Source organism: Kwoniella dendrophila, chromosome 10 (genome assembly GCF_036810415.1).
Source record: "Kwoniella dendrophila CBS 6074 chromosome 10, complete sequence".
Lineage (NCBI taxonomy): Eukaryota > Fungi > Basidiomycota > Tremellomycetes > Tremellales > Cryptococcaceae > Kwoniella > Kwoniella dendrophila.
The window spans coordinates 1-12695 of NC_089485.1; the positions used below are offsets into that span (position 1 = coordinate 1).

The 12695-nt window shown below is 37.8% G+C and overlaps 4 protein-coding genes across 4 annotated transcripts; 2 read left to right on the forward strand and 2 right to left on the reverse strand.

The window, feature by feature from the left end:
- Positions 1 to 1808: 1808 nt before the first annotated feature.
- Positions 1809 to 2480, forward strand: L201_006996 (uncharacterized protein; the record flags this gene model as incomplete). Its single annotated transcript, XM_066222707.1, has 1 exon — positions 1809 to 2480. One exon carries the CDS (start codon positions 1809 to 1811, stop codon positions 2478 to 2480), a length of 672 nt encoding a protein of 223 aa, XP_066078804.1.
- A 312-nt stretch (positions 2481 to 2792) lies between these two features.
- On the reverse strand, positions 2793 to 4192 carry L201_006997 (uncharacterized protein; the record flags this gene model as incomplete). Its single annotated transcript, XM_066222708.1, has 3 exons — positions 2793 to 3578; positions 3688 to 3919; positions 4035 to 4192. The coding sequence occupies 3 exons, from the start codon at positions 4190 to 4192 to the stop codon at positions 2793 to 2795; spliced, it is 1176 nt and encodes a 391-aa protein (XP_066078805.1).
- A 1135-nt stretch (positions 4193 to 5327) lies between these two features.
- L201_006998 (uncharacterized protein) lies at positions 5328 to 9416 on the forward strand (the record flags this gene model as incomplete). Its single annotated transcript, XM_066222709.1, has 14 exons — positions 5328 to 5770; positions 5853 to 5938; positions 6030 to 6162; positions 6225 to 7206; positions 7289 to 7302; positions 7373 to 7969; positions 8060 to 8076; positions 8136 to 8201; positions 8253 to 8296; positions 8352 to 8374; positions 8474 to 8742; positions 8814 to 8899; positions 8975 to 9072; positions 9194 to 9416. The coding sequence occupies 14 exons, from the start codon at positions 5328 to 5330 to the stop codon at positions 9414 to 9416; spliced, it is 3081 nt and encodes a 1026-aa protein (XP_066078806.1).
- A 509-nt stretch (positions 9417 to 9925) lies between these two features.
- Positions 9926 to 12187, reverse strand: L201_006999 (uncharacterized protein; the record flags this gene model as incomplete). The annotated part of the gene is made up of 9 exons (XM_066222710.1): positions 9926 to 10009; positions 10082 to 10145; positions 10240 to 10415; positions 10519 to 10672; positions 10756 to 10946; positions 11031 to 11165; positions 11279 to 11673; positions 11747 to 11864; positions 11951 to 12187. 9 exons carry the CDS (start codon positions 12185 to 12187, stop codon positions 9926 to 9928), a joined length of 1554 nt encoding a protein of 517 aa, XP_066078807.1.
- Positions 12188 to 12695: the final 508 nt, after the last annotated feature.

The following is a 12695-nucleotide window of genomic DNA, read 5'->3' on the forward strand; positions in this document are numbered from 1 at the left end:
AACCCCCTAACCCCCCTAACCCCCTAACCCCCTAACCCCCTAACCCCCTAACCCCCTAACCCCCTAACCCCCTAACCCCCTAACCCCCTAACCCCCTAACCCCCTAACCCCCTAACCCCCTAACCCCCTAACCCCCTAACCCCCTAACCCCCTAACCCCCTAACCCCCTAACCCCCTAACCCCCTAACCCCCTAACCCCCTAACCCCCTAACCCCCTAACCCCCTAACCCCCTAACCCCCTAACCCCCTAACCCCCTAACCCCCTAACCCCCTAACCCCCTAACCCCCTAACCCCCTAACCCCCTAACCCCCTAACCCCCTAACCCCCTAACCCCCTAACCCCCTAACCCCCTAACCCCCTAACCCCCTAACCCCCTGGTTTTTAGGGGTCGCTGGGGGTCAACAGGGGTCAATAGGGGTCAAAGTGGTGAGTAGTCTGAAAATAATTTTTCATTCAACACACATCACGCTCTATGCATTCACACTATTTTATCCTGGCTAATCAGTCCATTCTCTACTGATAATGTCAAACAGAAATGAAAAAGATCATACATGGCTGTCACCATCACCCATTTTGGTACCGTGGCGGGTCAAATTTTCTTAGGGGTCAGAATGGCGAGCCGTCTGAAAATATTTTATATCTCAACACACATCAAAGCTATCTTCATTCTGACTTCAGATTATGTATCCTAGGCCTTTACTTCACCATCTGACCCGTTTGCATGCATAAAAAAATTTCCTCACCGTACGGTCATCCCCTCCCCCCCCCCCCCCCCCCCCCCCCCCCCCCCCCCTGGAACGGGCGTGTAACCCCCTAACCCGAGTCCTTCCTATCGCAACCCTTGTTGTACGGGGCGTAATGGGAGTTCTCCGGAAGACCGAAGCAACCAAGGTTGTCCAAAAGAAAAAAAATAGCATCTCCATTGTCTGCTTTCATACCCCACACACAATTGGAATTTCATAAGGACTTTATGAATATTAGTGAGCTACAATTATAGTATTCTGTTTGTATAAATCAATCAAACGAAAAAGTACGTTATTTACATTTCAATAATAACATTGCATGCATATTCTCTCTTAATTGCACGTTGGCAGGCGGAATCGGGGCAAGGAATCGATTTCTACCTGTCGAGGGGGAAGAGGGAGGAGGGAAGGTAAGAGACGAGAGGATATCAGCGCGGGACTGGGTGATATGTATTGTTTGTATCACATATATTGAATGCATTATGAAATTGTCAATCATGGCTCCGGAAGTTTGCAGTTAATCAGTTGGCGTGATCTATGTTCGGGAATGAATCATTGCTTGATCGCACCCAAACGCGGCCGGAAGACTATGTAACTGATTTGATGTGATGTTGTGGTTCTGTTGACGATGTTCACTCAGGTTAGCATCGTGGTAAACGTGCATGCTATCGCTAATACGAGGTCTGTCATTGTATGTTGACATGTCTTTGAGCGATTCTACAAATAGCATGATCAGGCACGAAGGTATGTACAGTAACTTTCCATGTAGGTAAGACCTTCATGCTCAGCCTCTCGTACTTATAATCGTGAGATATTATTATTCTGATATCATTACGGTAAAATGGTTTTCCATGTAGATAAACACCTGTGGCTCGGCTTCGGGGATCATTTATCTTTTGCTCAGGATTGATGTTGTTGTTGTTCAAGCTGGCTGTGCAGTCTATATACACTACAGGTTGACAGATCGTCACGTTGTAATCAGTTGACTATTTCCCATCAACATCCCTTACAACACAAATATCCCGCATTCCTTTATACAATCTTGTTGTAAAGCATCACATACAATGTCAAAACCTTCACTATTTCTGGTCTTCGGTGCAACAGGTGGAACTGGTAAACATTTCGTCAACAAAGCTCTACAAGACGGGCATAAAGTACGTGTCTTGGTTCGTTCACCTCATAAGCTAGGTGATCAAGCGAAGAACCTCGATGTTTGGGAAGGATCATTAGAAGAACCTGAAAAAATCGATACCAACAAACTTTGCCAAGGTGTAGATTATGTTTGTGCAATGGTTGGAGATAGAGAACGTCAACAAAGTGATAATAGAATCGTTTTCAGATTTATGGAAAAACTCGTCCCATCAATGCGAGAACAAGGCGTCAAGCGATTTTTATATCAAGCTGGAGGATTGAGTCGACCGTATCAAGGCTCATTAGGTATTATACTTGGTACAATTAGATATACAATAGCCAGAAGTTTCAATGGTCAACATGAAGATAATGAAGCTGTCATGGAGTACTTGGAAACGAAAGCTAGAGATTTAGATTGGATCGTTCACCGTGCAGGAATTGGTTCAGATGGTGCATCAAAAGGTACTTTGGGGAGATCAACCACGAGCCCTAGTATTGGAACCCATATCGATTCTGCAGATTACAATTATAGACAATTGATTGCGGAATCAAAGGCTGCTATACATACAAGTGATTTGAGTAATTACTCTTCTACTTTGGTTTAGGTTGGTGTTTGGGCTTAGGACGATATAGATTCTACATATGATGGATCGATTTGGTGGATTTTGGTATATATTCCGCAAGCTTGATATCCTTGAATCGAGCAAGACAGATGAACCAGGTTCATGCACAATCATTCTGCATCCAGAGTTTACTGTTCATCAACGCTACAAAGTACGTTTGAGGTATTTATCTATGTCTATATAAATTTATATGTTATATGCTACATGGTTTTATCTAAATATAGATCTAGGATGCTACATATCAACCGAAAACTCTCTTGTCCTGCTCGAAGATACGTAGTCGAATCAACAATCTTACTCATTTCTCTTCCATAACTCTTTATGATCATCAGCAAATTTAAAGAATTTTGCTAAACCAACAGCATTTTCATAATTTCCATTTGGATCTTTAGTTTTTTCTGGATGTGCGATACCTAAACCATATAAACCATTTATGGTTTTTCCTCCTCTAATTGAGAATTCTGTTGTATTTTGATTAAATTCCAAATCATCTTGATCTACTTCTTTATTATCTATAACTATTTTAGGATATAGATTTGGTGTATAACCTATAGAATAGATCAAATGTGTACATTCCTTCATCCTCTCAGTATATATCCCTTTTTCGTTGCTACTTGTATCAATTTGTTCTATTACAACATCTTTATATTTTTCATATTCTGATCCTGAAGGTTCCATATAAGTTTTTGCCCAATCCGCTGTTGAACCCTTCAAACCTGTATTATCATTTATAATCGTACCATCGTCTCTGTAAATAGCATATTTTATAGGTGATCTTTTGAAATTCATGATCTTCAAGTTCATGTTTTCTCTTATTTTTGTTTCGATCAAATTACGACAAACTAAAATTCCTGAGTGTGAATTACCTATAACACCAATAACTTTTCGTGTTGAATCTGAATCTAATAAAGAAGGTAATTGTGATTTTATCATACATTGATCTAAATCTAATACTTTTAAATTTGAATTATACTCTTTATGAAAATCTGGTATAATCGGTTTTGAACCTGTACATAGAAATAATCTTGTTGTTTCTATTTTATTTGATTCTCCTGCTATTTGTACTTTCCATGTTGATCCCTACATTGTATATCATTATCGGAAGATTATTAGCTTTGTTCGATTTGATTTCGAGTCACGAATCAAGGAGGTCGTTAGTCCTTCCACATCTAATCTGATCAAAACTTACCTCAAATCTAGCTTCTTCAACTTGACCTAATACTTTACTAACGCTTTGTTTAGCCGTTATACCTTTCTCTAACATTTCTATCAAATCTCCAGTATAGCTCAAATCACATGTCTCATCGCGCTTGAATTTAGATAATTCTGTAAAAGCATTTGGTTTAGGTGTTGATTCGATTATTTGACCACATGTTTGGGATGAATTGACTGCATCTAGGTATATCCCTACTCTTGTGTTTCTATGTTCACGCAGACAGTATCAAGCTTCAGCGATTGGCTTTGCTAATGTATAGTACGCTACCAGAGATTATAGCTTTCCATTGAAACTGCACTAGAAAGGTATTTTTGACTCACGATGATATCTCCCTATACAATTCATTCAATCTACCACCACCAAATGTCCTATCTACCCAACATATGTTTTTCAGTCCTACATCAAGTAATGATTTGGTAGCTGCTAATCCACCTGGACCTGCACCTACTACCAATGCCTTGTAAGTATGGGATAACATATCGTAAATCGGCCAAAAGATCGATCACGGTGGATATGTGTCCTTTATCGGAAGATTAGCAGTAATCACCTTTCTTGAATTAACCTGAATGGTCAAGCTTATGCTATGTATGCTGGATGTCGTATAAATAGATGAAAACGTGAAAGTTATATAATAACATGTATGTAAACATTGTATAACGCATTCGTTTGTTGGGAAGAACGATGTTCAAAAATGATGTAAGAAGAGAAATGACTAGGATCGTTGATGAGGTCAGTTAGAGTAGGATCGCTTATCCGGGTCAAATTCGTAAATAAAATAATCATTTATTGTTGATTGCTCTTCTATTGTTTTTTACTTGTCTCATATTTTATCACTTCAACACATGCATTCATGACCATAACTCTACATTTCTCAGACGGTCAACACAGACTATACAACACCTGCAAGCTCTAGAGGGTACCAAGCGAATGGAGTGTTGACATAGGCATTCATCGGATATATCAGCAGAATTTATTATTCTTGTTACAGGTACCAATCTCAACTTCCCCCTTATAAACTCATGAATACACAACTGCATTGATCACTCGATGACGCTTATTGATCATTGTCACAAGGAACAAATATGTCCACAGACGCAATTTTAGTGCTCGGGAGCTGAAGAGGTGGTCAAAGGGTTTCAAAAACGTTACCATCAAAATGTATACTATATTTCGAATGAACAACAGGTGTAGATAGACGAATACTGTGAGTGGCAAACGTATTTCGAAGTAAAATGCATCCTCAATATATAAATATCAAGAAGGATACTTGAGTCATACTTGATTCATATCAATATATTGGAACCAAGGTGAAAGATTTGTCGCTAGTGAGTGAATTCCAATTAATATGGTAATACGCCTGAGGCTGGTAATATAATCAAGCGAAGAAAGTGAGACATCTCACAATTAACTCTTGATTCAGATTATTACCTCTCCTATGGATCATCTCACACATAGCCTTCCATTTGAGTGAAGTCGAAGCTAAACAATAACTATTATTAACAAAAACAGGTATTTCACATCATTTTCTAGACTATCAGGTACTCAGTACTCTTAATCCTCTCAAACGATATAGCTCTGATTTTGACCATATTCGGTCAATCAATCTACCTGTCATGACTATAACAACATCACGACGTCCACCACCACCATTGATACATTCGGGTTATAATGATTTAGTTAATTTAGTAGCCTCAACACCATCTAGATTAGGTACGAATTTAGCTTCACAATCTAGAATATATGGATCACCTCCTCCTCCACCTGCATTCCAACAAAAAGCAAGTTACATCAATGCAAGACCTAGATTAGGTGGAGATGGTCTACCTAGAGCAGATTCATATGTGAGATTAATTGAAGAACAAGCTCAATCAAAAGTCAGATATAGAGGAAATGCCGGGGCATCATCAGGAGGTAGAGGAGGTAGAACAAGGGGTTACGCAAGAGGTGGTGGTAGAGTTGGTGCTCAGACAGGCGGTGGTAGAGAAGAATGGAAAGTCGTCGAATTGAGAAAAAGAAAAATTGATAAAAAGATGATTGGGCATCCAAAGGATTTTAGGTGAGCTTTCTTATTTGGATTTACATCCATTTTGTGCTGTAATTATCTATAACACAAGTTATTGACTACCCAAACATGTTAGACATATTTTCCATGCATCCACATATGAAGAAGCTACAGAACTACTACTAAGATGGTCTATAGAAGGTCTAGGCGATAAGCTAGGCGGTGAGTTATGCTGAGTTATTCCAGCGATCCAACTGGGTTGTTCACGTTATCCAGATACTATTACAGACTGCTCATTTCCTCTCCGCTTCAGATCCCGCTTGGGCATACCCAATCAAAGAACTTGTCAAAGCTAGAGCGAGAGAACAACAAGCTCGAGCCGTTGCTGCTGTAGTTGAAGCTACTGCTCGAAGTCGCGAATTGGTTGACGCTGATATCGATGATGCGTGAGTTAGGTGACACCGACAGTTTGGTCGCATATATTGATACTTGTGATGTATTTTTACAGGAAACCTCCTGGCACTCTACGGGTCGTCAACGGATTACCGTCATCGATATACTCCACCACCAACACTTTACTGAGAACATCGGGTAAAGCAAGACCCACCATACAGACTAATGCAACGAGTAATACACGTTCAACTGGACAAGCATCTGTCTCCCCTTTGTTGACTGGCGGATCAACTCCAAATGTCATAGCTAATTTCCAAGGATACTTTGAAACTCCTTCAACTTCTTCTTCTTCGGCAAATGTAAAAGGAAATACACAACCATTACAAATCAAGAAAAAATCGATATCTGCTTTACCTATTCCAGTTTCTGCTGCAGCTGAATCACAAACGACGAAAAGTGAAGAAGTCATTATTGCAAATATAATACCTGAAGAAGTTAAAGAGACTAAACAAGAAGCTTTATCTGATATACCTACACCTTCAAGTCCACCTACACCAAGAAGTAGAAGAGATAATCGACCAAAAGCACAAGAGATTTTCACCCAATTACCATTCAGAGTCATAAAACCTTCTTTGGAAACTTTAGAAAAGTCAATGTCAATTGCTTTGTTCTTTGAACAATATTATCATGCTTTATTACAAACACCAGCACCAAAAGTACAACTCAATAATGATAATGATACAAGTTCACAGAACTCAACACCTATACCTTCAGATTCTGTAGTAGGTGATGAAATTGTTGATTTAGGTAATAATAATAAACCAATCCATCCAGGTAATTATGTATTGAATCGTGCTAGACGATTAGCAAATTTAGAATCAACTTTCAATTTACCTGAAAATTTAGGATTAACAGAAGAGGAAAAAAACTTGAAAAGAGAAGAACTGTTAAAAGAGGAGAATAGAATCTTGAGAGAAAGAAGAAAAAAAGTCGATGTAAAAGGTTTCGAATTAGGTAGAGTTATAGGTCACGGTGCTTTCGGAGTTGTAAGAATTGCAAGGGAAAAACAGTCCGGTAGATTGGTTGCTATGAAACAGGTAAGTCTTATTTTGGATAATGACAGGTGAAGCCTTTGCATAGAGAAAATGTAACTAATTTGTTAATCGTGATGTTTTATAGCTTCGTAAAGCAGAGTAAGTTGATGGCAACTGAGTAGTGTTTCGAAAGTTATGACTAACACTGAATCCGTTTTATGATATCTAGTATGCTTCGTAAATCACAAGAAGGACATGTACGAGCCGAAAAAGATTTATTAGCTGCTGCAGCTTCACAATCATTATCAACTTGCGTTGCGGGTGAAGAAAATTATAAACCATCATGGATTGTACAATTATATTATGCATTTCAAGATAATGATCATTTATATTTGGTTTTAGAATTTATGGGTGGTGGAGATTTATTAAATTTATTAGTTGAAAGAGATACATTTTCTGAATCAATGACAAAATTTTATATATCAGAAATGATTATGGGATTAGAAGAAACGCATTCTTTAGGTTTTATACATAGAGATATTAAACCTGATAATTTTCTATTCACAAAACAAGGTCATATTAGAATATCAGATTTTGGTTTGGCGACAGATTTACATTGGATTCATGATACGAATTATTATGAACAACAAAGATTATCAATTTTGAAAAAACATGGTATTGATTTAGAATATCCTTCAATAAAAACTAAAAGAATGAAAAAGAAAGATATAGATTTGATTTTAGGTAAAGAATGGGAATCTCAAGGTAAACATTTGTTAACTTGGAGAGAAGATAAAAGGCGAAATTTAGCTTATTCAGTTTGTGGGTAAGTTTTGAAAAGATAGCTACTATATTCCCCATTCAAAAAAAAATGTTTCAACCAGTTGAGACTGACTATGTTGCTACTTGGCTTTAGAACAAATTCTTACATGGGTAAGGAGCCAGAACGTGTTTGAGTAAGGTAATCAAGCTAATATGAATTTCGACCGCAGCTCCTGAAGTCATCCGTGGACAAGGTTACGGTTTCAGTTGCGATTGGTGGTCCTTGGGAGTGATTAGTGAGCTTAAGAGTATTTGTAGTTTAGCTAGCTCGCTAATTGTATTTACAGTGTACGAAAGTTTATACGGCTATCCACCTTTTGTTAGCTCCTCAGTAAGTCCAGATCTCATTTTATAGATGTTTATCCAGCTAACTCTTTCCTACTCAGCGACATGTCACTCGTCAAAAGATGTACGTAAAAGTCTCCACTGTTATATTCATTCATAACGCAATTCTCACAATCTGTAAGGTGGTGCAAGGGAGCTGATTCAGCTAAATCGTTGGGTACAGTCTAAACTGGAAAACCACTCTTAAGTTCCCCCCTAAACCACGTCTTTCACCAGAATGTTTAGATTTAATGACTGCTTTATTATGTGAACCTGAAGATAGATTAGGTACCACACCAAATGAAAGATCTTCCATCCTTTCTGCGAATACCAAAGCAAGTAACAACAGCAGTACTCTAAATGGCAGACAAATAAATTTAGGTAAAGGTTTAGGTAATGATGGTGCAGAATTAATTAAAAAACATAAATGGTTTGAAGGAATTGATTGGGATAGTGAGTGTACAACAACGACATTGTTCACCTTGATCAAGGAACTGTGTTCTTGATACCTGTTTCAACCCTAGATTTACATAAGCAAACACCTCCATATCATCCTGATTTATATGCTGAAGATGATACAAGACATTTTGATGATGATATTCCTGACGAGGTGAGTAATGTTTGACCAATCTTCTTTATTGAGATTTTGCGGATGAGTTTACTTACTCATAATATACTTCATTAGCCTTTGGCTCCTGCTAATGGAGCAGCAGGTAACGTTACCAAAGATCCGTTATTAAGGGATAAGAAACACGGTGAACATTTGCTTGAAATCAGAAAGAGGTAAGTCTCTTCATTCGTTACATCCGTTCATCCCATCTCCTAGTCAGATCACCTTGCTATAAGGTTATATAGAACAAAAAGTGCTAATCATTGAAATACATATACATGTACAAATCTCCAGTCTCGCATTCAAAGGATGGACGTTCAAATCACCTGCATTAGTTGAAAATCGTTATGGTCATCTACATGATATATCACATATGAAAGATATATCTGAAGAAACGATACGAGAAAGCCATACTGATGATTTGGAAAGTAAAGAAGAGATGAAGGGTGGATGGAATGATGTAGGTACGAAAAGTGGGTTTACTGGTACTGTCAGGAATAGAGCTTTATCTTTTTAGGCTATCTAAAATTTCAGGAGAGGGGAGGGGGAAGTTCAGGAAGAGGTCACATTCAACACTGTAAATTGTGGATCTGCTTCAATGGTATGGTAAATTATATAATATTATAACCGAGTTTCGGATGCTAGGTCCTCTTGTCAGATCTAGATATGATGCTTCTGTTGTTGAAATCAATTTGTAGAGGATCATTACACGGACTTTTCTCTGGTTTCACGGATACTTCCTTGACGACTTTAGCATGAATCCACGACTTGCGACTTAATTTGTAATGATCTGAAATGCGTGAAGATTACATATGGTATGAATGCTGTATAAGTGTGTATTGTGATGTGTATGATGTATATAGATTATACGAAGGAAGAAAGCATCTTGTCATGCTATCGTCCATATTAAAGATTTGACCTCCTAGGTCATCTCGCTTTATCAAATAATGAATGATTCCATGAACCCTAAATGAAACCTGAAACGAACGAACTGGTTCTTATCCTGAAGATGAGATATCGATCTAACTACCAAGGTAAAGGAGGTTCAACTGCATTTATCCTTGTTGAAACTAATTTTCTAACCATACCTGCCATGAATTTACCATCGACCTATATTGTGTTTCGAACGTAAGCGTTCAAGTCCCTTTTTCGTTTGAATACCATTAGAGCAGAAATACTTACTGTTATTCTAGGTGAATGGAAATCTGGACCTTGATCAACACCATAACCATTTTCTTTTCTCCATCTATGGAAGAATAGGGAAAAAAAAAGTTTTCATTAGCGATTCTGCCATTTCATTCTATCCCAAGGGATTCAAAAGAGAGATAAATCCTACTCACTTTTCAACAGGGAAAGTTTCATTATAATGTATAGCATAATATTCATGATTCATCATTTCACCTAAAATGGCATAATCTCTTGCGAATCCTGTTACAGGCATAATTTCCATTACAGCAGATTCAGGTTTCATCCATAATTGATGTGATAATCCATTACCGTGAACAGCGAACATTACCTGCGAAAATGCCAAGTAAAGTAAAGTTAGCTATATTGGACACACAGCGGGATGGAAAAGAACTGGCTAGATCATGCTCTGACCAAAGAGACATCGAACTTACATCACTTTTCATGGCTAAACAGAATTGATCAACTCTAGGTAATTTTTCCATATATTCATTGTAAAATTCAATTACACCTTCTTCAGCTAATTTTTCCATTTCTTCAACCAGTTCATCTGCATCTTCATCGGTCAATCTTCTACTGGTCAATTGACTGTTTCACATAACATCAAATAAGCGTTTTGGCTCCAAACAGAATTGATATGACCATTCTCATATGATAAGAGTTCGACTTACCGGTTGATATATAAAACAATAGGTACTTTAGGATTCTTTCTTTTGAAATCACATCCCTCGGCAATAGCGAGTCTTTTTATTTGATCACGCAACGGATCCATCCATGTCAGAGGTACAGGCAACGAAGGTAAATCTGCGTTTGCTTTGTTCCAATATTTCACTTGATCTCCTGCTCTGTGAGCAGCCCATCGCTAAAAGTACACTAGAGGCATCAGTCTTTACATAAACCCGATGTATGATTGGAATTGATGCTTAAATCTCTTTTTGCAACTCACATCGGCGATAGCGATTTTATCAAATAAGAAGGTTACACCACTTTTTCGTCTATCTTCAAATATCGTTGTTTCTTCAATTTCAGCTTCGGGAAGTACAGCTTGTTGAAACCAAGTCGTTATACCAGCATGGTCCCTCTACAATTCAATTAAATCTATCATATCAGTAATCTTCCTTTATTGCAGAAAACGCGGATTATACCTTATATGGTATGAATAGGATGTCATCTTGATACAATGAAAAAACTCACCCAATCAGGTGATTCAGCTCTATAAATCAATCTTGAAGGTAACTCAATTTCACCAGCAGCCGTAATAACTCTCCATAAACCTAAAAACATTTCACCTATAAAATGATAATAATGATTCAAGAATGAACTATGTGAACCTTCTTTAATATCATTAAACATTAAACTAATGCCAGATTTTCTTATAGCAGCTTTACCTAATAAATTACTTTCTTTAGCTTCAGAAGGTGAAACAATCATAATTCTATCCTCTAATGCTGCTTTATGATTATGCCATTTGTTATTTGGTTCTTCTAAATCTGATAATATACCACTTATTCCATATTCAGGTAAAGATTCGGGAGAAGATGTAAGGATTATGAATGTTCCGTTTGCTGAATATAGATTATGGAAGTAATCTGTAGAAAACCTCTCATCAGTATCTGATGTTTCTATTATTTGTGCAGTTTCAGAAAATGTAATTGAACTCACTAAATCCAGCTACACCTGTCATATAAGTGGTCTCTGGGAAATCCGCTTCTGCAACATATAAATCCGCCCATCTATTTACTGTTTTCGAGGGTAAATATTTACTAAGTTTACTTATATGCTGTTTGTACAGGCCAATATCTATATCAGTACGCTCTGATCCCCCCGCTCCATCTCCGAGAACATATTTTTGGCTATATCACTTACCTGTATAGTAGACTGACCAGTAGCTTTTTCTACCGCAGTATGCGTTAACAAAACTGTTATACCGAATCCCAGGAGCAGAAAGGCGGTAAATCTATTTATCTGTATAGGCATAATCTTTCTTCTTTTTCCCGATGTATTGGAAGGTGATATAATAGGTGAATTTAGTCGAATAGATCCTCGATGTTGTGGTAATGGTGTGGTGGGTATAGATTCTTTAGATGAGATGAAGCTGAACATTTGACGTGAAGGATGATGAAACAGGAGTATATAGTCAGCAATTAAATTTCAAGTCTTCGAGAGATGGGATTATAAGATGAGCGATCACAGGTACAGGTGTAGATGGTCAAGTGATTTCAATGCGTGATTGTGGTATAGCGAGAGATAGATTTGATGGACAGAAAAGCTCCAAGAACAGTTGATGACAGCACACAAAAATAAGTGGTAAATTCGGAGCCGAATAAAAGAGCGTGGTGATGATCAAAAAGAGTGACTAGAGTGAGCAGCGTAGCGACCGACTGGCGGAAAGAGGAATTTATAAAGGAATGTGAATGTAAGGAGATATAAGGATGAACAGGTAAGGTGAAGGAAGAAAATAAATGTCAAACAAGCGAAAACGAAAGATGATCATGAAGACAAAGTTATACATATCACGAGGTCATCCATCGAGATGCATAAAGGTGTGATCCCAAAGTAACAATGGCAATAATATCGTTTGCATATTCAGGTCAAACATGGAAACTGAATT